At 42.3% G+C, this 27620-nt stretch overlaps 1 protein-coding gene across 2 annotated transcripts; it reads left to right on the plus strand.

Moving 5' to 3' along the window:
• The first annotated feature begins 2987 nt into the window (after window positions 1–2987).
• On the plus strand, window positions 2988–26306 carry LOC6726299 (homeobox protein aristaless). Of its 2 annotated transcripts, XM_039296813.2 has the most exons (5): window positions 2988–4005; window positions 6327–6873; window positions 24057–24283; window positions 25623–25762; window positions 25841–26306. In XM_039296813.2, the coding sequence occupies exons 2-5, from the start codon at window positions 6402–6404 to the stop codon at window positions 26226–26228; spliced, it is 1227 nt and encodes a 408-aa protein (XP_039152747.1). In that variant the 5' UTR covers window positions 2988–4005; window positions 6327–6401; the 3' UTR covers window positions 26229–26306. The 2 variants fall into 2 exon arrangements, with proteins under 2 accessions (XP_039152747.1, XP_016039841.1); XM_016174122.3 differs by lacking the exon at window positions 2988–4005 and having other exon boundaries at window positions 6132–6873.
• Window positions 26307–27620: the final 1314 nt, after the last annotated feature.

A 27620-nucleotide genomic window follows, 5' to 3' on the forward strand; every position in this document is an offset into this window, starting at 1 on the left:
GGATAGGGTATCTTACCTAGGTTCGGGTATATGCGTTCAGCCAGATGGTATGACCTAATAGTTCGCATGGGAGAATTTAAATAGTTGGGCAACTATATGTTTCTAAAAATGTCTAAAAATAAATTAATAAAAATCAAAAACTATTAATAAACACTTTTTCAATACAAAAATAAATATAGTTGTATAGCATATGTATATATTTAAAAAACAATCATTAAAGTAAAAAATTAAATGAATGCATATTGAATTGGCTCAATATTCTTGTTTCACATATTTACTATTTAACTGATTCAAGTGCACAATTCATTTTTCCCTGACAATAACTTTTATTTAAAAAAAAAAACATAGGTAGCGCACCTACAATCGAAATGGCCGGAACTCGATCATTTTCAGCCGCGGCCGCCGAAAATAATTTCTCCGCCTCTGCGTGACAAATGGGACTTCAATAAATGTTTATGATTTGACAAATCAATCGGGCTACTAATGTCACAATTTCGGTGATTGTGCCGCATTTGGTTATTATTTGGTAGCATTATTCCCATTCAGATTACCATTGCCATTCCCACTCCAAAATCCGATTTCCATACCCATTCCCACGAAGACCCCTTTTCCGGAGTCACTTATTAATTTGGTTATTTGCTCGCTGTCCGTATTATTTATTCATAAATTTTATCAGCACAAATTAAAAACAAATTAGTCGACAGTAGGTAAATAATAATAAAGTGTAATAAAAATCAGAGGGACAGGAGACAGTCTGTCGATATGGGGCGATAAGCGGGACAACCAGAAGCGAATCGAATCGAAACGAACTTGATTTGTTTAATCGAATGTGAAATGATTAAAACTTAATATACATTTAGTTTATTTTGCCCGATGCCACTCGATTTGCCTTATTTTTATTCCGGTTATTTTTCTGTTTTTTTTTTTTTTTTATTTACCCCCCATTTCTCCATCCGCGCTCATTGTAATGACGTTTTTATTGTTTTTAATGCGCTTTTAATAATAATTGATTTGCGATTGCAACAATTTGATAAACCAAGTAAATGAAGCGAAGAGCCAAAACAAATTATGTCATTGCTGTCGGAATGAAACGACAAGTTGGCTTATTTTAATGGCGAATAAGGCCATAATTAAACAGCGAAACCATTTTAAATGAAATTCATTAAATTGGATGCTGCTTTCCTTCCAATAAAGGTGACCTTGATCACTAGTTTCTCCTTTGTTTCCATAATTTTATATCAACAAAGTTGGTTTTTATAACTACACATTTTACGAAGCTCTAAAAGTAGCCGAAAATACTTAAAAGTCAATTAAAAAATATTTATAGAAACTCATTAGTATATTGTTGTATTAAATCTATACAGAAAATGTTCAAAAAATAAACAAAAAAACTTTTCCATTCATTATATAAATTCCCTGAAAACCTATATATAAATGCCATCTATGGTCCTGAAAAAATTGAAGAGCTTTTAATGTTTGCAGTCTATAGAATTCTAACTGCTTTTTAATAATAATAAATGCCATTAAATATTTATATGCCATTTTAATAATTTTTTAAGTATACCTTCTTATTCCTGAGAAATAAGCATTTTCGAGTATCTGTATTACTATAACTTATCTCTGCTATTCCACGTAGTAACGAAACGTCGAGGTTTTCATCTAATTTCCAATGACATTAAATAATGTTAAGAAAAATTAGGAAAATTCCAGGAGAAGCAGGCGGAAATAATGACCCAGCATAACAATCAAATCGCAACAAAGTGTCACAAGAAAATTTACTTTCCAACAATTTCTAACTGAGGGAAGAAGAAGGCAAAGATTGGGGTGGGGGGGTCTGAGTGCCCCTATTAGCGGCGAAAAGTTGTTCGGGGAATAGAGCCGGGAAAACTTAATAGAAAATCAAGCGCAAGAAAATGGCGTCCGATAAGGCGATGAGGAAAATGCTGGAGGAGAAGCGAGAGGAAAAGCGATGGGGAAAAACGGTGGGGAAAAGCGAGAGAAAAGTCAGGCAACCAACGCCCCGCAGCAAATTAAATGAAAATTTGTTTGTGTGTGGAAAAATCAAGTGAAAATTAATTGAATTGAGTTGAGTGCGGCTACGGCGTAATGGTTTGGGTTCGAGGAGCTTGAGTTCGGGAAAGCGGGGGGTTATTATATAGATCTTCATGTGGCGATAGCCCACCGAAAACGAAAAAAGGAGAAGCTGCAAATGGAATTTCCTTTTGCCCTTTTCTTTTTGCCAATCACAAAGCAATGATGAAGGAGAGTCCAGAAAATGTTCGGGTTGTCGTTCAGAGGGGGAGGCGGGTTTTGGGGGGTCACTCCTGCCCACTCTCTTCCTCTCTCGCTCGCTCTCGCCTTTCATTACCCTGGCTAAAGTCGCGCTCTGTCCCTTTCCTGCAGCCATAATTCATTTTCCAAAGACGGCAGCTGCGCATTGAAACTGCCTCGGAAAAGTGGGTGTATTTATGGGGGTTCCCGGTTCGCCCCCAACCATTCCCCCACATATTTAAGACATTATTACATTATAATCGCATAAAACAATCAATAAAATGTCAGTTTTTGCTCTGCTCTCGTAGGGAGCAGCGCTGCTCTTGCCCTCTCTTTCTTCTCCGTTTGAGGGAAAAGCACCCCCATAACCCCCCTCCGCGATTCAGCCATGCACTTCTTTCTTCTCCTTTCTTTGCTTATACTTGCTCTTCTTCTTCTTCCTTCTCGCTAGCCGTCTTCCTCTTGCCAGGTCTGAAATTGGCCATAATCATATTAATATGAAATTTCCCACTATTTTTTCTGTGGCCACGCCTGCCGCTGAACAATGCTTGTCTCGCCCGCACTCGTGTTGACTCTCGGGCTTCTCTCACTATAGCCCTCTCTTTCGTTCGCGGTCTTCGATGGTTTACGCTCGCACATGCACATACACCCACACATACACGCACACTGATTCACTTTAAATCAATTTTTTTGGCGTTTTTCATTTCATTTTCCCTGTTGCGCATTGCACCCTCTCGCTCGCTCTCTGCTCTTTTATCCCGCTCTTACCCGCCTAGCCTCTCTGTCGCACAATTTAGTCAGGCAGAAAAATACCATTATTGCATTGGCCATTTGTAGACCAGCGCGGGGTTAAGCGTGGTCCGCGGGGGGTTAAGTAGAGGGTGGTGTGGGTGGTTTCAGTGGGTGGTGGGTTTTTGCGGACGGCGCCTTGGCATGTTTGTTAAGTGAAACCATTTTTCTTTTTATTGCCACGGCTGCGCTGTCGACGTCGACGCTGCTGCCGCTGCTTCAGCGTCGTCTTCTTCTTCTTCTTCAGCTGGGCTCTGCCTTTTTTCGCTTTTCGTTTTGTTATTTCTCGCTTTGGCGCACATAAATTTGAACGTTAATGATTTTTGCTTGCAGTCGCGCATGCGACCCTAAAACAACAAGAACAACAACTACAACAACGGCAGCTGACCGTCAAGTGTTGAAAACGAGCTTGTTGTTGTTGTTGTTGCCGCTGCGGCGGCTTCAGTAGTTGTTGTTGCTGCTGCAGCAGCAGGTGTCGCCATCTCACTTTTTAGCACAGACTCAAACCACGGGCAACCAACCAATATTGGTGACACTTTTTTCCTCATTTTTCCCACTGACTGTAGTGTTGCCCCCATCTCACATACACACATATGCGCATTTTTATTAAACAAACACGAAGAAGACGAAATGTACTCCATATTTTTCATTTGAACGCGCCTGTCGCGCCATCCCGCTCGCACCGACTTCGCGATTGTCTCCACAAAACTCCACAACTTGCTGGCCGTAATTTTAATTCGAATCAATTTGTTTGTCGCCACCGCTGCACTGAGTTCAGACTTTTGCCCAGTGGGCCGCCGATCCGCTCCACTGTGCACGATACGTTCCACTGTGCAGCCAGGATAGTCGCCTTTTTTTTCGTGTGTGTGTGTGTTTTAGTGCCTTTTGAATTGAGTGCCAACAAAAAATCGAAGTTAACCAAAAGAGCTTGCTGATTAAAGCGAAGTAAATACTAACCTGCGGTTAACGTAAGGAAAAAGACACTAGAATAACAATATGCGTAACGGCCATACCAAAGACACTAGAATAACAAGATGCGTAACGGCCATACATTCGCTTGGCACTATGCAGACACTTTTTTGGTGAAGGCCAAATTTGCTCTCTTTCCGCTCGCTCACGCTGAGAGCGTAAGAAATCTAATAATAGAATATGCTTGCTTGTGTGAGTAAAAAAACAAGAGACGAGAACGCGTATATGTTGCGTGTTGTGCTAGAAGACGATTTTCGGGCCGAAATCAATTCTGATCGAAGAAACGAATTTACATATTTGGAGTTGTGGCCAATTTCGTAGCAATATGATGAAATGAAATAAAAATTCCCTGACTATTATAATTTTAAAATTTTTTAAATTCGTTTGTTAAAATCGCCGCTCGAATTAGCTACCGTTTACATATTTATATTTTATTTTTATTTTATTTATATTATAAATAAATAAATATGAAATAAATATTTCATAAAAATAATAATTATTTTTTAATTTCATAAAAAAATATTAATTTTATTCATAAATAATAAAAATAATATTTTATAATAATAATTCATAAAAAATAAAAATACGTAGTAGAAAATAAAAATTAATAAAATAAATACAAATATGAAAATAGTTCGTTGCAAAAGTCATATCGTCAGGCACGAAGTGCGGACACAAGCACTCAACAATCATTGCCTTATTAATTTTTCTCACGCCGCAAGCTGAATACCCTAATGACAAGTATTCTAATATAAAGTCATTTTCGAAATTTGTTTTGTGATGTACATAGATTCGGCTATTACTATTTCTAAGCTTTATTTAAATAATAATAACGTTAAGGCAAGACAAAACAAGAATTTTTCGCATGGAGCCAATTAATCAAAAATAATATAGATTTAAAGTCAACGAACTTCTAAGGTGAAGGGCATATTTTGTCAAATTTACAATGCATGAGCACACGTATGCACACATACAGTTGTATGCTATCACTGTATGCGTAGAAAAGAGCTGTTTGCTGTAGCGCTCTCCGCTCTTTCTCTCTCGAACAAAAACTCAAGAGAGCCTGGAGCCACCTCTAGAGCCACGGCCAAAAAATCGCGTGCCAAAAATTTGTATGGCCGTTACGCATCTTGTTATTCTAGTGTCTTTGGCCATACATTGCTTTGGCACTATGCAGCCACTTTTTTGGTGAAGGCCAAATTTGCTCTCTTTCCGCTCTCTTACGCTGGGAGCGTAAGATATCTAAAAATAGAGTTTGCTTGCTTGTGTGAGTAAAATCAAGAGAAGAGAACGCGTATATGAGTGCGAACGAAATCAATTCTGATTGAAGAGTCAAATTTACACAATATGATGAAATTGCGCGCTCTTTAAAAATATCAAATTGAAATATAAAAAAAAAACTGAAATACAACTGAATCTAATATGCATTTTAAATAATAAAAATTGTTTATTTGCATACATCATATTAAGTCAAATGACTTCATAAATATCCTAAATAATCAAAGCAAATACAAAAGAAATTATTATAACTGCTTTAATTTAAGACATAAATTTTCCAAAAAGAAGACATTACATTGAGAAATAAATATTTCATAAAAATAATACGTAGTAGAAAATAAAAATGTATAAAATAAATAAAAATATGAAAACTTTATTGCAAAAGTCATATCTTGAGGCACGAAGTGCGGACACAAGCACTCAACAATCATTGCCTTATTAATTTTTCACACGTCGCAAGCTAAATACTCTTATGACAAATATTTTAATATAAAGACATATTTGAAATTTTTTTCGTGATATTATGATTCGGCTATTACTATTACTAAGCTTTATTTAAATAATAATAATAATAACGTTAAGGCAATGCAAAACAAGAATTTTTCGCATGGTGCCAATTGATCAAATATAATATAGATTTAAAGTCTAAGAACTTCTAAGATGAAGAGCAAATTTTGTCAAACTTACAATGCATGAGCATACGTGTGTACACATACAGTTGTCTGCTATCACTGTATGCGTAGAAAAAAGCTGTTTGCTGTAGCGCTCTCCGCTCCCGCTCTCTCTCTCTCCCTCTCTCTCGAAATAAAAATTCGAGAGAGCCTGGTGCCACCTCTAGAGCCACGCGGAAAAATAGTTTGCCAAAAATTCGTATGTCGTTACACATGTTGTTGTTATTCTAGTGTCTTTGGGAAGGCTAAGAAAGAGGTAGAGGGAAAATCGGAAAAAAAGCTAGAAACATTTGGAGTTAACTATCGATATCATTGGTGACAAGGAAAATGAACTAGTTTAATTCACAGGGTTGCAGTGACTTGAAGCGTCATCACATTGTGTGTTAAATAGAAAACGTGTTAATCGCAAAAGCTAGGACGAAAATGGATCAGCTAATACAACAACTGCAGCAGGCAGCCGCTGCTCAGGGCCAAGGCCAACATCCGCATGGGTCAGTCGCTTTGCAACTTTTCGCGGCAGCAGCGGCCGTCAACATGCACGTGTCCGGCTGGTCATCCTTGCTCGGCCTGTCCATGGACGCCCCAAATCCGGAACTTAACCCCAATTCCGTAACCAATGCGTCCTCCTTGTATATGATCCACCAAATGGCGTTGATACAGCAAGCCAGTGCAGCCGCCGCAGCGATGGCAATGTACCAGCAGCAGCAGCAGCACCGCCAGCAAGCTCAGCCGCAACAGGAGCCCCCGCAGCAGGAGCCCCCACAGCAAGAGCAGCCGCAGCAGCAGCCACAGCAGGCACAGCAAAGGGATCTCAATCGGGAGCTTGGCATTGATCCGAACAATGAGCAGCCTATTAATTTGGGACCACTGTCGCCCGCCCACAACAACCGCGCGGGTAAGTTTAATTAATTCATTGGCAATATTACTAGCTTATTCCCATTGATTGATTCTTTTTCTATGTCTATATTAACTAATAATAATAATGAAATATAATACTACACATAGCGCTAATAAAAGCGTGCACAAAAAAACACGCTATAAACAAGCATTTCGCATTTGGCCAAAATACACGAAATTGCTGGCCAAATTTAATTACGTGAATAATCAACAAGCCGCAACAACAATTACAAGCTGGCGAAAACACACAAAGACACACACACACACACACACATTGAAAGTCCTGGCCTGCGGGCAAATAATGTTGTTTGCTGCCGCCTGTTGTTGATTAAAAATTGATCAAAAAACATAAAAACACACGAATTATGCATGCGCGTATGTAAATGCGTGTGTTGCGCGTGTGTGGGTGGCGCTGAATTGATTAAAAGGAGCAATTCGATTGAAATTTTATTGGTAAATTGAATAAAGTGCGCGGCGGCATAAAGGCCCCGGCCGGAAAACTTGTTTTCCATTCCAATTCGGCCATTTGGAAAATGCCATTATCTGCGCAAGCTCGCCGCAAAGTTAATGAATGTAATGAATGAACAAATGAGTTGGCCACAGGACATCCGGGCATAGAATGTGGGTGGCCATAAATAACCCCATTTCGGAAGTGTCCTTGCCGGGAATTAACGCTAAACGTGGGTGATTAGATGAGATCGGCTGAAATGTAGGGGAAATTTTTGAATAACTACTAAAAACTTTAATGGGCTTTTATACAGAGGTTATGATATGTATTTCATTTCTGGTGAAATAAGCCTTTGGCATTTAAATTACAGAAAATGTACATTTTTAAAATTCAAAGTTGAAATATTAAATAAATATAGAAAATTGTAAAAGTCTTAATAGAATAGAATAGAAATTTATATAATATAGGCCACTTTAAGCAAAACATTTTTTTGAAAAGTTAAGCTCTTAAAAACCATACCACCATGGAAAACCATATTTGCAAAAAACATCAACATTTTCTTCAATATTTGTAAGCTAATATTATTTTTATATATTTTATTTATTTTATATATTTTATATATTTTATATATTTTATATATTTTATATATTTTATATATTTTATATATTTTATATATTTTATATATTTTATATATTTTATATATTTTATATATTTTATATATTTTATATATTTTATATATTTTATATATTTTATATATTTTATATATTTTATATATTTTATATATTTTATATATTTTATATATTTTATATATTTTATATATTTTATATATTTTATATATTTTATATATTTTATATATTTTATATATTTTATATATTTTATATATTTTATATATTTTATATATTTTATATATTTTATATATTTTATATATTTTATATATTTTATATATTTTATATATTTTATATATTTTATATATTTTATATATTTTATATATTTTATATATATGTTTTGTTTATATTACTTTGATTCAATATATTGCTTAGCCTCGAGATCAATGAACAAAGTGTAACTGCACTTTGTGAATGGGACGCGAGGAGGTGCGAGGCACCTGGCATCGGAAAATGGGAAATGGTGCATGGGAAATGAGCAGTGACAGGTGAAGTCTTTCTTTCCTTTCGGTGTTTTCTTCCTTGTTTTTTTTATGTTTTTTGCCCAGGTCACGCCCAATCCGGGAAACGCCTGTATTTCCTATTTCGTACCTCGCCCTTTGTCTTTCGTCTTTTGGCAATTGAACCACTTCTGAGGCGCATCCAATTCCGATTCCGAATTGGCCGTCTTGCTGGGCCTCATCCTCCTACTTTTCTCGACGACGGGAAATTAGCTGCCATTAGTCATTTTTATTGTTTTCGGTCGCGGCCCCGAAACTACAGAATACAAAAAGAATATATACATATATATAAAAAAGAGAGCTGGCACAAGTCGGGGAAAACGGGGCATAGAAAACTGTTAGGAGAGCGGTGGAAACCCAGCGGGGAAAGTCGAGAGGGGGGGAAGACCTGTGGAAATTGGGCAGCCAAACAATTTGTGGCAGCAATTTTTCTTAACATTTTTTCGTGAACCCAAAGAGAGCTAGGGAAAAAAGGTCGAACTCGAAGCGAAATGTCTTAATTATTTTTGGTAGCTCCCTGCCCTCCGCTGCCAGTACCGAAAACCGCGTGCCTAAACATACAATTTTCGTTTACGACATTTTAATTAAGTTTTCCCCATTTTCCTCTGCCTGTGGAAATTGGGCAAATTAATAAGAACGCCATTGGCACGCCCCGTCAGGTTGCCTTTATTCGGTTTCTCTGTTTCTTGTGTTTTCTAACATTTTTCGGGCCCGAACATAAAGGGCCCCCTCCCGACCAGCGCTCATCAGTCCATCGGTGATGAATGAATTGAGTTGTTGGCTCCCAATCCCAGGTGATCTCCGCTGATCCGCTCCAGCCGATGGCCGCTCATTAGACAGCGCTGACCGCGAGCGCTTCTGGTAATTGCCATCATTTCAAGGGACTTCGAGGGGTCTTCGATGGGGCTGAACTACCGGGAGAACTCAACTGAACTACTAGACCCATAGATTAATTGTGATTGTGTCGAGTGGAAACTAAAGATGGAAACAGGTACAGCTGCACGGCGAGAAACGGGGGCTACCATTTTATAACTTAAACAGTCTGCAATGGGTTTAAAAAGGCATGATATGGTTTTTCAATTTGATTAGTTTTCTTAGTTCTTAAGGCATTTTTCATCTCTAAATATGTTATTAATATATTGTTATAGTAAAACAACAAGCCATATAATAGGTATTAATTGAATCAGTTCTATATAGTTAGCAAATTATTATTATTATTTCAGAAGAGAAGCCTCCTTTTATTTATTTGGGTATTGGGTTGCGTTTTTTCCAAGTGTAGATGATAGATGCTCCGCATGGACGAGTCAATGAGTGCTGATCCGAAGATTTCTCTCGCCCAAAAGTGAAAGATTTAGTGAGTGGATGGGAAGGGAGTGGAGTGGTGGGGAGGGGAGGGGCCGAAAACAAGACTGGAAGCCCGAAGAGCCGAAAAGCGAACAACGCAACCCATCAACATCAGCGGCTAATGGGACTCTTGTTCGCATCGGAAAAGGGGGCAATTGGAAGGGATAGCTATAGGGTATGGGATATGGGTTAGAGGGTATGGGGTATGGCGTATTGGTCCAATTTCCACCGAGATTTTCCTTGGCTAATTAATAAAACGCTCAGTGGGCTCGTTGCACTAATTGGTCCGATCGTCGGGCCCCTGATGAGCTTTTGACGAGCTCTCCGCTTTATTTATTTATTTTCTTTTTTTCGTTTGGCCCGGGAAATGATAATTATTTAAGTGGGGCCCCATTTAGGCGGTTGCCAAAAGCGAACGAGAAACAAGACATCGGGGCACTATCAAATAAGCAAAGCGCCCTTATATCGCTCTAAATACTGCAACCCATCCATGTCGTCCTTGCATTTGCATTAGCATTTCCATAATTTATGAGGGCGACAACCCTGGCCGGTGGCCATAAATTCAGCAGAATGGCAGCCAGCCAAAATAGAAGCCAACATCTTTTTTCTAGGCCGACTGCGAATGCATTTTGGCAGCTCCAGCTCACTTCATTTTGCCCACTACCAAGTGGCGCGTCTCTGTGCTCCCCATCCAATATTTGTAACTGCCTTTATTTTGTGCCCAACCCCTTTTGGGTGGACTAATAAAAATCAAAAGGCGTTTTGTTCTCTAAACTTAAATTGAAAACACTTTAGGCCAGTCCTGCCCCAAAAAGCCGTTCCCCTGCCCAAAAAACCAAAGGATAAACACTTCAAGGGGCGGATTTGGCTTAGTGCACCCCTTTTACCCCCAACCCTCCCCCCCTGCTTGGCCCACGCCGCCCCTGCTTTTCGTCGTTATACCGTTGTTGAATTACCGTTTAGCACAAAGATGGCGGCGCTAGATAAAAACATTTTTTGGCCAAATGGGAAAAAAAGCAGTGCTCGTAGGTTGGGCAAAAAAATAAAAATAAAGGGGTATTTTGTTTCGGCCACTTGACTTGTACCGTTCGTATTCTTCTTTGTTTTGTGTTCTTTGGCCATTTACAGTTTTGAGGTGTAATTTTGTTGTTGTCTTAAATACCTTTACAAGTGCCACGCCCCCGGAACGCCCTCGAATTGTACAACTCGTTTGGCGATTAGCAAATTAGGGTTAGACGCCCCGAAAATGGTAAATTGGTAAATTTATTGGTGGCCGCTAAGGGTTTTCCCTGCCTCGCTTATTATTTAATAACTGCTTGCGGTGCGCGGAGGGCAGTGGGAAGTGATATAGAATGGCCAATCAATCAGCCGAGCCCCCACTAATTTATCCCCTACTCATTTCGCCACTTTGTTGGCAATCTGTGTCGACAAGTGTCAAGAAATCAAGGCAATTACACGACCCAAAACCACAAAATAAATAGCAGGAGGGCGGTTTTTGGGTGGAAAATATCAAACAGCGACGAAACGCTAAGCGGAAAAGCCGCAAGCACGTAGAATCGAGCGTTTTACCGCTAAAGCTAAGCTCACCACCCACTTCCCATCCAAAAGAAAAACCCCTAATATCCTGAAACGTCCTGTAACACCCCCCAGAAGCACCCACACACGTCCCGATTTTTATGTTATCTCCATGGACTTGAGCCCAACAAGCGAACTCCCCTCTCGACGACATGAAAATTATGTAAAACTTAAGTAAAAGATGAGCTCGTCAAGAATTATGACACCCCAGGGAGTCCAAGGATGTGCATGTATGCGTGCTCGGTGGTAGCAACCCCCAGAATCAAGTGGGTGAGGGTGATTTCGTCGGTTCACATCGAAGTGTGTATACCCTACGGCATGAGAAATTTATCTTCTACTAACGAATAACACAACAATTATCTAAATAATAGTATTTTATTGTAAAATTAGGTATAGAATAAGGAAAACCATTTATATAGAAAAGGATGCTGATATTGGATGCATTAAGAAAGCAGTATAACTTCACATAGGGCACACTGAAAATCACAGTATCCCATCCTGGCAAACAAATAAAAACTGTTGACCGAACAACAAAATCTAGCGGCATTTAAGTGGCAGCTTCGTTTGGGTGAAAACCACCCACGCACGCACACAATCACACACATGCCACACAAGCCAAGGACACCAAAATGAAAACCCCACTCGGAAAACCCTCGACGCTTGTTGGATTCTCTCGTAAATGCCTCATGTGCGTTTATATTGAAACAGATTGCCCTGCCATTCCATTCCATTCCCGTTCATTCCCGTTCATTCCATTCTATTCCCCGCTGATCTCTATGTGTGTGTGTGTGTGTGTATCCTTGCGACACTCTATCCGTATCTGTGTGTGTGCGTGCCACTTGTTTCGGTGTCCTTTGTGAAATTGTTGCGGTTTGCAATTTGCTGCAAATGACAACGAGTTGGTGGTGCGATTCTTCCTTCTGCCTCGACATACTTGTCCTTCTGCCTCTTTTTATCCATTCCCCTTCCACTTCCTCCCACTCTCTTTGCCCGTCTGCGAAGACGACGATGGCGGCCATATTGCGTATACGCCATGTGGTTCGCCCCCCGTTTTCGCGCTGCGTGTGTGTGCGTATGGTGCGCATCAACCACCCGAAAGGAAAATGGAGCGGAAAGGGAGAAGGACGAGCAATTGCCTACCCTGGTTACGCCCCCGCCGCTGTCGCCCCCCTCCCGCTCGACCGCTTTCCCTGGCCAAAATAGGAAAAATCGTGAAAAGGAAGTGTGTTGTAGGGGGGGTGAAGAAGAAAAGCCGCACGACACTTCGGGGCTAATACAATTTATACACTTGGCTTGGCGTCGTTTCGGTTTGGCTCAGTGCCATGGTCCCAAAAACAGGGGGGGGGGGGGGTGGGGGGAGTTACGGGGACCAAAGAACTGGGGATTGGCAGGACCTCTCTCTCCCTCTCTTCGCCTCTGTCTCCCTCTGTCTGTCGCTCTTTTCGCCCAACTCGATTGTCAGCCAGTTTTACGGTTGGATCAATGTTTATGCCATTATACAAACACGAATACATACATATGCATGGATATATATATACGTATATGTATATATGTATATGTGTATATGCAGGAGCAGGAGCAAAAGCACACCGAGGCATTTATCCTAGTTATACACCGCCCTGTCTACTGATTTCCCCCCACACTCTAAGCTCCTTTCTCCGTTGGATTTCGTTTGTAAATTGGAAAATTTTGGTTTTCGTGTGCTGCATTGAAGACTTTTCGAATCGACTGCTGCAGTACTTATTGTTTATTAAAAATGTCTTATCATTTACACTCTAATTTTCCCTAGAAGTGTCTAAGAAATTAAATCTTGTATTAAAAAGTGTACTTTTATAAAGGCAATGTCTCTTAATCATTTTCAAGGGATTCATCTTTTTAAAGTTTGGTTAAAACATATACATATGAATAGGAATATTACAAAATCGCACATTGTTGGTTACCTATAAATGCAAATCCTTTAGGATTCATGGTCGTAATAGATCTATTATTGTGATATATAAAAATGAGCAATCCTATTCGTATAAAGGGTAAACTCTAGTCAACGCCTAAGTATTAAAATCCTAGTCTCGATTTCGCTGTAGTCACAATATTTCTTGTATCCAAGAGCGTTCCGCTCGTTGGCTGTCCACCCTGTTGCCCCTGGCCCTCCTATCCACCTAGTCCCCGGATCCCCGAAACCCGAACCTCGTAACCCCCAAGACCGTACGTTCTGTAGCTCCACCTCAAGCTGCCTCCACAACGTTGTCGTTGTATCTAATAAACCTTAAATGAAGGCAATATTGTGGGGTTGTTTTGGGTTAATATTGAAACGATAAAATTGAATTGAGCCGTATGCCTAGGGAGGTTTTCCAGTGGTTGTGGGGTAGAGGGCGGGGTGGCGGGAGGTGCACCAGACGTCCCTGAAAGTTTTCCCTATTTCTCAATGTTGTTGTTACTGTTGTTTTTGGTCTGTGCTTTGCTTTTGCTATTCGGCTTTCCTTGCCTTTTCCATGCTTTGCTTTGGCTTTCGGTTGAGTTGTAATGACACTTTTAGCTGACTTTGAAGCCATTTACCCGTCCCGAGTGTGAGTTCATTTCCGTTTCCGTTCGTGCCTTGCGAAGCCCCACTGTTTATTGTTCTCCACGAGTCGATGCGGTTTTTAATCAATTTTTGGGACACGATTGACTTGGCATTACTTTCGGTTCGAGCAAACGTGCGTGACTTTCCGAGAGTGAAATGTGCACTTAATTGTATTAAACAGCAACTTTCACCCATTTCATTTTCACTGTTAAGCAAGGCAGTCTAAAAAATAAACTCAATGTAAAGTTATTCCATTCAAATTGATTGGAAATAGAAACCACTTTAAACCAAACTTAAGACCTTAGAAGAATATTACAAAATAAATAAAAGTTTAAAAACAGTTTAAAAAGCAATGACAGCTTGGTAATTATTCTTGTTGCCATGTTTTAGATTATAAATTACTTATTCTAATTCTAAAAAAAATACTTATGCATGTACATATATAAAACAGTAAGCTATTGTTTAAATCAGATGGTAAGGGAAAAGGAAAGTGAAATAAGGCAAAATGAAGAACGGCTGTTTATGGGAATGTTGATATAGTAGATAGCAATAAGAACAAAGTGGTTCCGAACGGAAGTCGAAAGCAGAGCGAGTGGAAGGGGACATTAGTATTCGTGTTCGTATCTGTTTCCGCCGCTTGGCCTTTTGGCCATGTTTTTCGATATACTTTTGTTCGTTTTGGCCAAATGCCGTCGGCAATTCGTCCGTCTGCCTCGCTCTGCCCATCTCTTTCGCACCCCCCACGCGCCATCTCTTTCGCACCGCACTGGTCAGCTTTGGCAGCTGCGACTTTTCCGCTTAACATGCGCTCAACATGTTTGGCGATGTTGTTGCTGCGTTTTTTTATTAATTGAAAAGTTAATTAAAGGTGATAAAAATTATACATGCCACCGATTTTCGCGCTGCAGGCGTTCGACACCAACAACAACAGCGAAACACGTTTCAATTACACGCACACACACACACACACACCAACGTTCACCTGCTTATGATACACATACACCTACCATTTACAACAAGTTGCTCCCTCTGCCCATCTCTTTCCCACTCTTGGGGCAGTGCGAAGCGTCGCAGTCGGCGTCGCAGTCGCCATAGTTTGCGCATTCCAGTGGAATGAGATGTGCGAGCGAGATAGCGCGATGGCAAGTTAATTAAATCCTCATGTATTAATCACGGCACCTACCTACCCTTCCCCACACCCTCCCCCTCCACAACCCCATCCACCCCCTCTCTGGCCCACACTTTCGCTCTATTAATCGCAATCGCCCGAAAACCCGTTGTGCTTGAATCCTGTACACCGGAAGAAATTGCAGCAGATTTGAAAACAGATGCCTTACGGATATCAGAACTTGTTAAAATACTCAACTATTAGATTAATATGTATTGATAAAAAATCTACAAAATTATTGAAAACTTTGCAAATATCCTGAAGAATTCAATTTAGGAATTATGAATAAATTTGATTTGTTTTTATCATTATATCAAGAAAGTGAGGGACGCGATGGTATAGATTTCCCTCCTGAATGGATTTTTTTGCTGTGTAGCCAAAATCCTCGTTGTTGCCCTCTCTTTCGCTCGTCCAGTTGCTTTCTCTTTCGCTCGCGTGGCCCCAAATCTGCGCTTGCGTGATTCCGATGGCAAATTAATTCCTTGGTAATTTGTTTTGATGTGATGTGCGACTGGAAATTGATTGAGATTGTGTTGTTGTTGTTGATACTGCCGCCGTTGTTGTTGTTGTTGTTGTGGTTGTTGTTGCTTCTGTTGTTGTTTCTGCTGGGGAAGAATTCATTAAAAGCAGCAGCAGAAATCAATTTTTATGCTCGCCTCTGTGCTTCTTCGTCGCCGTTTTTGCTTTTTACCTGTTTAGCTTTTTTGCCGTGCTCTTTGCTCTTTTGCTCAAATTTTCGGACTGCCGTAGTTTGTGCATAAATCATCGGACCGCGCTCAGACATAACTTTCAATTAATAAACTATTGTCTACATTAATAGATTTTGTGTGCCATGTCATTTGTGGCATGGGCTTTTGGCTTTTGCGCCGAGATTTGTTTGTCCAATTAATTATACAAAGAAACCGAAATTGGTCTTGGAACCCATATCACAATGGTATTTTGGGGATTATTGCCCTTTAACTGGATGAGCTCTCGAAGTGGAACAACTGGTTGGGAGCTCAAGTGGATTTTCAGAAGCAAATTAATACGAATGTGTTATTGGTCATCGTAAATGGGCAGCATGTGTAACGACGTAAAAACTTTAGTGGGCTTATTAAAAGGTATATAAAATAACTGCAAAAATCAGTGTTAGAAAATAATCTCTTGTAATTGTAAAAATTCCAACAACTGGCTTGTCTTCGTTCGCAGTATTAGTTAAGATATTTATTGAGACAAATCTCATATCTTGCTATCTGTGGCATTCATTGTAGCAGATCCTCTTCAATTTTCTTAAGTCGCAAATAAATCTTAATAAAATGCAAATGAATGCATCGTAGCGTGACTAAAATCTCTCAAATTCTGCCAATAAAATGGCACTACGCAACCCTAAATCAGAGACTGCCATCGTTCTTCAACCTTGCACCTGCAACACACACACACAAAAGCTCGGACACTCGCAGAGAGCGCGAAAGAGACAGACAGCTGGAACACGCCCCCTCGGCGAAGAGAGCGGGACGAAGTCGCTTCGTAATCAAATTAAGTAAATTACAAGCTCTCAAATGTGCAAGACTCGTGTTTTACCAGGCTAATAACTGCCGAAAACGGCGGAGAATCCCAACCAAGAAGGGCCAAAACGAGATCCCCAAGAAACGGCATGATGGCCTTATCCGCAGCTTTAGAGGACCCAGCTCAGTTCCAGTTTGCAAGGTATCCCCGAAAGTCCCCCTGGTTCCTCCAGTTTCACAGATCCCCCAGACAACTTAAGAACTCAATTTGCGCTCTCTGTCTCGCTCGCACCCTCGCCGGCTATCTCTTTCGCGGACAGAGCCTGATCTTTGCCGCGCTTCCTTTCTAAATTGATTTTGAAAACAAAATGATCGTAAATTTTGATCGTCTTTGCAGCCTCTGCAAATTACCGAAGCTTTCGGGTTCTGTTGTTGTGCCCGATCTTCAAGCGGGCACCGCCCCAAAATGATGATTATTATCGTTGTTGTTGTCGTTGTTGGTGTTGGCTCTTTTATGGGCCTTGATTGAGTTGTCATATTTTATTACCGAAAATTTTAGACAACGTTGCAAGCCCAAGCAGCCGAAGGTCCCATTTGCCATAGCGAATTGGGTTCGGTATCTCGCGATCTGCGGATATGGCGATCTGGCGATCTTGGGATACCCTAGTGACGTCTACATTGACGCTGACGCCGGCGCAGGCGCGGCTTCACACCTGTATTGGTGTTGGTGTTGGTGCCGGTTGCAATGTGTGCATGTGTGCATGTGTGTGTATGTGTGATATTCAGGTGATAATATGCCCGCCATTTTCGTAATGGAAAGTAATTATTGTTTGCGGCAACGAATTACAGTAATCGTCATAAAATGTTTCCCCATGACTGCCCGCAGCGGCAGAGCAGCGCGTTGCAAACGCCAAAAAATGAGGGGAAAAAAAAGCAACCAACAATCAGCGGCCGTAAACAGCGGCAGAAAGAGACGGGACGAGGGTAGGACAGGGACGGAGACAGTGAGCAGACGGCAGCCCTCCTATAATCAAGGGAAATAACATTTTCAACCAGCGTTAAAACTAACATTAATTATGTCCGAAACGAACAAAACGATCGAGACCAAGGAAGCTCCAAATTGGTCGAAAACAACAAGAGTGGCACAAAGCGAAGATCGTTTATGCGGCGTTAACTTGCGGAAGTTCTCCTGTGAATTGATTTACTGAAGAAATGTTGAATCTATAGATAACACTGGGTTAAGCTCGACTGCCAAAGAAACTAACGCCCAACGTGGGCCAAGGTTTAGAAGGTGCCATGCGGATAAATGTTTAAGCTGATCCACGTATTGAGAGTTAAAATTACAAAATAAAACATTTTTGTAGGCAACACCCATTGTTACAATGTTGACATTATATTGCCGCATTTGGTAGTGCCACAATGAACATGATAAAGACATTTCAAAGAGCAAACAAGCCGCTGCCAATGTGTTATAGCACCATGTAATGAAGTGGCTTAATCAAGGGGATCTGATATAAATGGTGTTGAGCATGCAAGAACTTACGTCATGCCATGTGCCATAAGAAAATCCAGCCTGGGATCCTTGCTAACCATATCAAATTCATAACTGTCAAATAATATAGCGTTTAAAGCAGGTAAATGAAATGAAAATTAGCTTTGAACGGAATGCTGGCGCAAAAACATGAGAGATGTAGCCAGCGCATGCAACACTGTAAGTGGCTTTTGTGGCGCCCACCGATCTGATATATGTACATACTCGCCTATATACATACATACGTACATATGTATGCAGAACCCACCGGCGATCGATGGAAAGATGTTAGAGCCACGAACATGGCAACAAAGCAGGGAACCGAAAAGGAAAGGACTGGACTGGACTGGGCTGGAATGGGAATGGGAAGGAAAACGAGTGCAGCCCCCGTTCAGAGTTACGCCCCAGAGACCGAAACCAAAGGAAAACCTGACCGAGCCCGAACTCGAACCCGGACCAGACGTAGGCGCATCCATCGAATCCTCTCCCCAGCAGAGGCGGCCTATAACCGAGGCGATCTGAGCCGATCTAAAGGAAGACGAGCTCTAACCGACGAAACAGCCAACAACTGAACGACCGAACGAAACGACGTTAATAAGAAATTAATGTCTTGATCATTTTCGATCGTTATGTAAATCAATCAGGCAAATTATAGCTCAGGGGCTTGCCACAATAATTAGACCCTATTCGTAATAATGCGCCACAAGCTGCCAGCGTGCGAGCGAGAGGCCAGATACCCGGATAGAGATAGCGATAGAGCGATCCTCTTGGCGTGCAGACGCTGACGCGCCCCTTTGCAAAAATGAAAAATAAAAAAATCGCAAAAAAAAAAACAAAGAAACGAAAGCGCAAAAAAAATACAAAAGAAAAAAAATGAGAAGCAGGCAAGAACGAGGTAAAAAATGTGGCATGCAACGCCTTGATGTCTTCTTCGACTCGGAAAGACTGAAGGCTGAAGACCGAAGACTGAAGACTGCGGACTGAGGACCCCAGATCCAAGATCCAGCGACGTCTTCATTAAAACAACAAAACATTTATGCGCCGCTTTGGCATGTCGATCGTAGCTGGTAGATCGTTTGAGAGCAGTTCGTCATGGCAGCAGACTTTGCTCTGGGCGAGGGGGGTAACGTGGGGGCTACGAGGGGTCCATGGAGCGGGTCTTCGGCGGAGGGGGAAGGGGTGGTGGTTAGAGCGGGGGCAACTGGCAACATCGTAACAAGATGCGTAAAAATTATTGATTTTCTTTGACTTGATTGTTGTTGGCTATCAAAATTTAATCATAACATGCAGCACAACCAGCAAACAGGAGAGGGGCAATAGTGCACTGGGAAAAACAGATTTGTAACTCTATAGACGATTAAATAATGTGAGTTAATATAGTAATGAACATGAAATACAATAATATATAATAACTATTAAAATGTAAGGGGTATATGCAATATTTTTACAATAGTAAAATACAATACAATATAATGTAATTCTTGCTAAAAAAATATGATATAATATTTTAAAAGTGAGTATTATTTTCAAATAATAATACGTAGTTACAAATGAGGCTTATTTTGAATGCTATCTTTGCGTTAGCTTGGCATCAAAAGAGGCTGAGAATTTCTTCGAGTGCATGGGGATGGCAACAGGTACTGGGAGATGGAGATGGCTAGCATGTTGCCAAGTTAACCACTCGGCCACTTCCACTTGAATTTTCAATTTTGCATCGCAGCAGCAGGGCAAAGTAATTTGCCGCGTTGACGTGCCTGGCCTGGCAGATGAGCAATGACCCGGCTCGACCAGATCGGTGGAGAGGGTCCAGGGTCCAGAATATACAGCCAAACCGATCCGATCCGATCCGAGCGCAACCCAGACCAGTACCAGAATACCCGGACAGCCTTTTGCTGTCGATTGCACTCGCTCGTCGTGTCGATCAATTCGTTTTAATGCAAACAACTCGTATAAATTCATGTGGCAAGTGGGCAGCCAGCCGGTGCGCTCGCCGCGTGCCCCTGCTCCTTGGAGATCCCTTCCTGGAAACAACGGCTTCGGCATCGGCATCGGCGGGCATCAGGCAAAGTGCAAAGAAATTCATTAAATTAAGTGCCACACATTTGTGGCCCACTGTGCGGTGCCTTTGGAGCATGGAGCTCCGATTGCGGTTATTATTGCTCGCCCATAAAGCGGCCGACGGAAATGAGACTGTGGCCAAGGACTTGGCCAGGATAACAGGAGGTTGGTGGGGCAGGGGCGCTTCGCTAAGTCCAGAGCCCACCACATGGAACTGAGTTGAGTGACGGCGTCAGAGTCGTCGGAACCTAGACAAATTACTGGGCACCTCGCAAATGGCGATTGTCCGGGTGTCTACTGTAATGCGGTTGGCGGAGTCGCAGTCGGCTAATGATGATGGACTCAAGCGATCGGCTATCTAGGGGTGGTAAGCGTGTCCAAATGAGGGGAATCTCTGTAGTAGTTATGCCCGTTTAGTTGCAGATCTAGGTGGATCTTGGGAGGGATTATGGTGGTGTATCACCTTCTTTCTAATAAATAGTAAATAAATAGCCAACTCCAACAAATGGAGCTCATCTCTTCCTGAAACAGAAGTCTGGAGTTAATCACAACAAGCCTGTTTCTAATATCCCGCAGATTCCCACGTTATGCGCTGAACAAACAGTTTAGTTCCATTACCAACTTGGAGTTGGGAAAACTCGGACAATCCATCAATGTGCCCAGGAACTAAACGCCTTTGACAGGCAATGAAAAGCGGCGTTCTTGGTGGAAAACAAAAAAAGGGGTTAAAATTCGAGTTTGGAGTGTGAAACAGAGGCGTAAGCTGGAAATCGCCGTGTTAGGGGCGCGTGTCAGACTTAATGCCTGATTCTGGGCACTAGTTTCCTTTTTTTTTTTTCTAGGTGATGATCCTGGGGGTTGACTTTCAGAAAACAAGAGTCAAGCGGAGGGTCGCATAATTAGCAGCCCTAATAGTTTATGTGGCCATTTTTTTGGGCGTTTTATTTGTGTTTTTTGCCGTGTGGAGTTCGTTTTTTCTTTTTCGTGAGCCAGGCAAATCAAATCATGTGACAAGCTTCTAATGAACCTCAAAAAGGCACCCCGAAATGGATTTTTTTTTGCATTTTTGACTATGATTTTGTGTTCCCAGCCAGCGACATTTGTGTGGCCTATAAATGCTAATGAGCCCTCACATTTTTTGTTTCCATTTGCATCATCGCTTTTTTTTTATAGATTTTTACGGGCATTTGTTGGGTAATTTTTTGTGGGTCGTTTCGGAGGTGGAATGAACGTTATGAACCAGGCCAGGAGCACTGGTCTCGCCTGGTGTCCTTGTGCTCATCAACATCATCATCATCGTCCCGAGGGCCTCCTTCCTTCATCTGCGTGTGCATTTTGTTCCACTTGAGTTTGTTTGTTTAACGACCTTTGAAATTAGGCAAAACTAAGGGCCAAAGGATGAGGCTCGATGCTCTGGGGTTGCCGCTGAGATTTGGGCTTGGGTTTTGGGCTCCGGGCCTCTGGGTTCTGGGTTCTAAGTTCTGGGCTCTTGTGGGTCTGGAACGATTCTCGACTGGACAGCAGACGGCAATTTATACTGTTTATATGCTAATTTCGCCGATCGCCTTTTCAGTTTGCATATGATTCGGATGCAGATTTGCCATTTGCTGGCCTAATTTAAATTGGGTTAGCGTTTTTAATTAGCCAAACGAACAGGGGGGGATGAGCGCTTGTTAGGGGTTGAAACACTCTAGAGGAGTTTATGATCAAAATAATTCAACTGAATTAATTTAGCTGAATTTAAAGTAAGGAGCAAGGAAACCGATTGCCAGAATTAATTAGTATTTAAAGCTTTAAGGTGCAGTTTTTTTTGTATGCCGTTTAAGTTGTGTCGTTGCAGATTCGAATTTGAAATATGAATATTAGAAGGGATTCTAAATGTTAATTACAACAATTTGTATGAACTAGTTAAGCATTTTAAATAGGAAGTCTTGGTTATTGCAAATGCATTTCAACAACAGCTCGCATTGAATTTTTCTCGTACTGTATCTTTCTGGATTCCGGGTCCTCAAAGACTTCCCCCATCAATCCTTGGGGGTCTCATTCGGTTTCAGTTTGGCCAGTTTACCTTGGCGTCGCCTCTAAATGCCCGGCAAATGTCTTAACCATTAGCTGCCACGCCCCTTATCGATTGGCGAGCAACACACACACGCACACACACACATGATATCCCCAGCCCACTGTTAATCCCAAATCCAAATCCCCCAACTGGAACACAAAACAAAAGCCAAAGACCTGTTCCAGTTGCCGGAATCTTTGTGGCAAATTAGGAGGACAAACCCCTCGAAAATGCTGTGAACTATGCCAGATACGATTACGATTCGACCGACTACAACTCCTTCTCCGCTTCTCCCGGCGAGTCGGAAAGTCAACAAAAACCATAATTCAGATAATTTTATTTATAACACCCTTGAGGAATTATATTTTATTTACTCTTTCAAGTGTGATGATGAGGTTGAGAGCGGCCAGGGGGTAAAGGCATTGTTGGATGGACCGCGATACACCGATATGGTCCTTGGTCCTTGGTCCTTGTCAGGGACCTGCCCCTTTGTTGTGTTTGTTGTTTGCTGTTTGCTGTTTGGTGTTTGGTGAACTCTATGAAGTGTCTGGGTCGTGTCGAACAGGGGTTGAATCCCCTTGCGTCCTGCGTCCTGCGGCTCCTTCGATTTGCTAGCAGATGTGTTTGTAAATTGTCGAAATCTGTGTGCATTTCAGCATATGAAACTCACGTAGCCGACCGCTCTATGATTTTTATTATATTTTTTCTACGTTTTTCGGTGGAAAGTGTGCCCCACTCCCGCCGCCTTGGGTTGTGGTGCACTTGGTGGTTCGTGTGGTTAACCACTGGTCGGTGGCTCCACAAGTCGATGGCCCAAACCTCAAACTCCGTAGCTCCAAAAGAGCCACTCCCCCACCCCCCTGTAATTGCCCAGTCAGCAGGAGCAGTGGCTCTGGCAAATTTTTGCAATTAAATTTCACTTAAAACTGCAACCGAACGCAAACCCAAACTGCAAACCCAAGGCGGCAAGAGGATAGAATTGTATGGCATGTTTTGGTATGGCATGGTATAGTATGGAATAGATTGGGCGGGGGGATACGAAAAGGGGTCGGTTTGTAGGAGTAATTTACTTCCGCCATTGGAGCTTTAAACATATCCGAGCAACACCCACCACTTCCTAATTGTGGAAACCAATTTGCGCCGCTATAAATTAGAAAGACAAACGACGCTCCTCCTCGAATCCTGCTGAATTTCCAGAGGAGGGGAGGGGGGCGGGAGGCGCCTGGGCTGGCCTGGTTGGGAATGGGGCGTGGTCGCTTCCGTTTCCTGCTGCTATTTCAGTTTCAGTCGCTATTTGTGGTCTCGCTCGCATATCTTGGAAATTTGCATAAATAGACTTTAATTGTTTGCAATTATAAAACGAGACCGAAACGAACGGCACCGCCTTCCCCGGAATAACACATAGATTCATGGATACATGGAAACATGGATACGTGGACTCACGAATATACACCCTGTGACTGGTGCTTCTCCACTTAGTTGGTGGGTATCCACAGCAGATAGTATTCCGGATAATTGTGCGGCTGGCTAGCAATCTAATCTACTTGGGAAGAACTTACTTGAAAGCATTTCTTATAGGAAAGAACTTCGATATAATGGGTACAATTTTATAACAGATATGCATTCTGGCAGAAATATGATATATTTTAGGGTTTGCAATGGGAATAAAATAACGAAATCTTGCTAGTTTCTCATTCTATTATTTTCAAACAGTACATTTTATTTGATTTTACATACATAATTATAATTTTTGTTAATTTACTTTTGTGATTTGTTCCTTTTTATTTAGGATCTAGTCGCGAGAACAATACAGATCCGCTAAGCGATAATGGGGCCGATTCCAATCCGGGGCAGAATGGTAGTGCAGAGTCCTCGAAGAAGCGTCGCGGCAGGACCAACTTCACTTCTTTTCAGCTCAGGGAGCTGGAGAGAGCCTTCCAGGACAATCACTATCCTGACATTTACATGCGGGATGCCTTGGCCACCAGGCTCGATCTAGTGGAGAGTCGCATAGCGGTGAGTTTCCAAAACTGGGAATCAAAACTCTAAAACTCCTTTTGAAATAGATTCGAATTAGTTCGGTCTAAATTAGAAACCAAAGACGTCTTGCAAGTGCTAATAGAATTTTGTTTAATAACAGATTACTATGAAAGCCTCCAGAAGGACATAGGATTCCCTTTAGGTATCCCCTGTCCCCCATCCATTTCCATTTCGATTCGTTTCGATAACATTTGCGTGAGCATTGTAAAACAATTTGGCGGCAACTGGAACTCAATTACTCAATAAAACCAATTACCTGACTATTTTTATCCATTATAATTCATTTTATTTCATTTGCAATTGCGTTTCGTGTCGCTCGTTGTTGTAATGATTTCAATTGCATTCCCATAGCGTAGCTTAACCCTTTTGTCGCCCCCTAGCGAGCCGCCCCACTCTTAACCCTTGACCCCCCCGATGCCCAACGATGGCTGACTTTGCATGTCAGTCGTGTGATTATCGTGGGTCTTTGTCTATCTGGCAATAGCCCTCTCTCTCTCTCTCTCTTAGGGGGACGGAGACGGGGACATTTGGCTACGCTTTTCGTCTGAAATTGTTTCTTGACATGACATATCAATTTGTCAATGCGAACGACAAGACAGCGACAGTCTGTCCGTCATTCGAATGGCGAACGTAACTCCACGGGTTTCGGAGGTACAACCATACATATCTACATACATGTGCACATATGAACCAAAAAAAAAAGCCAGGGAATGGTGGGGCAGGAGGGGAGTGGGGGGGGGGCTCTTGTTAAAGTCGGGAACGAAGCATTGCATGCCGCTGTTCGAAAACAATTTGTTGCACATTAAAAAATGCACAATGCATGCAAATGACTTCAAATTGTCGCAGACACACACACACACGCATTGGAAAAGCCCACCTCCCCCCCTCGACTCCACCCCTGTGTCATCACAGCCCCACCCCCCATCGATACGCCTGGATTCCCCGGCAAACTGCACGTCAATTAGCGACGCCATCTTGTTTATGACTCCAACTAAGCAAAGCCAACCATCCCCATCTCCATCCGCATCATCACCATGGTCATCATCATGATCATCATCACCCTGTGGTCACGATCTCCAGCGCGACGATGATGACGATCCATCTCCAGAACGCATGACATATTGCCCTTGGTCTGGTTAATCGTCCGCATCTGAATTGGTGACTTATTGAAACGAATTGGAGGGAATTATGATTAGCTGGCAATGGTAATGGATACGCCACGCCTGTGGGGTACCAATTGCCGCACATCTCAACCTTAGACAATTACTTGTGAAAGCCTGTGCCATTTAATTTGCCCTTATCCCTATCCTTGCAGGTTTGGTGTCAAAATAGGCGTGCCAGGTGGCGTAAGCGGGAGAATACCAAGAAGGGTCCTGGAAGACCGGCTCATAGTACCCATCCCCAGAGCTGCAGTGGTAACCCCATTCCACTTAGCGAACTTCGCGCCAAAGAACTGTGAGTACCACAAATGGAGGCGATGTAGCCCAGATACCTGATCGAGTTCCTAATCCGAAACCAATCCGCATTGAACAGAGCCCAGCGCAACAAGCTGATGAAGAAAGCCATCGAACGGCAGGCGAAGAAGCTACAGGACAAGGGACTCCCAGTGGACTATGCCCGTCTGAAGGCCGATTACATAGCTGCCCACCAGAAGAACCGGGTGGAGGATAATAACTCGATGGATGATGATCTGCGCATCGATACGGTGGGCGAGGAACCGGAGTTCGTGACCGGCGACAGTCAGGACCTCTCGTTATGCTCCTCCAGGAACTTCCAGTCGAGCACCAGCAGCGAATTGGATTCCGAGGATATGGAAGTCCAGGGAATAGTGGAAGTTCCGCCGCCACCACAGCCACCGGTGCAGAGAAGGACCGTCGCCCACAAATCGTCCTTCAGCATCAAATACCTGTTGGGATCGTAACAAACATCGTATGTTGCACTACTATGATTTCGGGAGGTTAGCTAAGCATTAGGTGCGAATATAATCTGTTAACCCAAACATTCCGCCCCTCCTTCTGTCTGGTACTTTTCTTTGGGGTCAAGAGTGTGCCAGTGGGATGATGATGATTTGGGTACGGTTAGGATATACGCATGCCAAAATGCGAGTGCTTTTTAATTTCCAGCCAACACCCCGAAGGCTCTCGTGGGGTAAAACATAAAAAACCAGGGAGAGAAAAGCAGCTTCAGGAGGCGGAGGCAGTGCATCCATCAAGTTCACACGCAGCTCGCACGGTGGAAACAATCCGCTGAGCTCAGCGGCAAAAAAAAACGTTCGATATTCCGATGAGAAAAATCGATAAAGTCATTCACGTAACAATCGAATTTCGGTTAATACTAGGGTCCACTGACTTCGTTTTGATTGAGCTCGTCATCGGTCTGGTTTTATAGTTACTGATTGAATTGCAAATGGTGATTGATCACTTAGCGCTGGCATTATGTGCCTTTCGCACCGACAACCATAGTACCCATCATCAGCATCCGTTGGAATCCCAGAGTCGCAGTTTTCGACCTCGGGGCAATTTCAGAAATGCAACTCGCGACCGCTGGAGCAGAGACAGCGCAGAAAGAGACGACCAAGGCGGCGGGGGGGCGAAAGAGACGGCTGCAAGGACAGCGTATGTGTAATACACACATCAGGCAAATAAATTAGAAGGCAACTCCTTCGGCAGAAGCGTCAGCCAGGCCGCGCCCCCCGTTCGCACTCGGATCCTACAAAATGGAGCCGTAACCCAAAGCCATCCCGAAACCCAGGTGAGTGGGGATGCAGAGTGGCGAGTAATGCAGACAATCCGTCATGCAGGTGTGAATGATTCATTAATTTCTCGCCTTCATACGAATTTTCATTTCAGTTAACATGCAAGCGGAACCGAAACGAGACTCAAAGAGTTACGCACACTGCGAGAAAAAGCAGTGTTACCAATGCCGGAAATTGTTACTATGTTTTTTTTAGTTCATCGTTTCATTATTACTTTTGGTACAGCTCAATATCGTGATCAGAAGATTTGTTCTTCAATATAAGAAAAAACACTTGCTGTAACTTCCTTATACTAATACTATTAGTTAAGCATAGTTTCTTAGCTAGTTAGACATAGTAAGTTACAATTTTCCTCAGTGTATCTGCGGATCGGTAAAGAGGGTAAAACGGGAGAATAACTCTGAAGATGGAGATGGGCCTGGACTTTAACGGCGACGTATGCCTGGCAGCTTTCTTGAAGATCCGCTCGACTCCAGCCGCATCCACATCCACATAGCCCACTGCTGATCCTCCGAGCTTAACGTCTTCATTACGCACGGCCACGGCCCACGTTTCCTG

This window comes from Drosophila simulans, chromosome X (assembly GCF_016746395.2).
Source record: "Drosophila simulans strain w501 chromosome X, Prin_Dsim_3.1, whole genome shotgun sequence".
NCBI classification, from domain to species: Eukaryota; Metazoa; Arthropoda; class Insecta; order Diptera; family Drosophilidae; genus Drosophila; species Drosophila simulans.

Excerpts from the sequence above, each read along its gene's own strand:
- LOC6726299 (XM_039296813.2), top strand. The coding sequence starts at position 6,402 with ATGGATCAGCTAATACAACAACTGCAGCAGGCAGCCGCTGCTCAGGGC. Across the intron at positions 6,874-24,056 it reads CGCCCACAACAACCGCGCGG|GATCTAGTCGCGAGAACAAT; the intron begins GTAAGTTTAATT and ends CTTTTTATTTAG. Across the intron at positions 25,763-25,840 it reads GAACTTCGCGCCAAAGAACT|AGCCCAGCGCAACAAGCTGA; the intron begins GTGAGTACCACA and ends CGCATTGAACAG.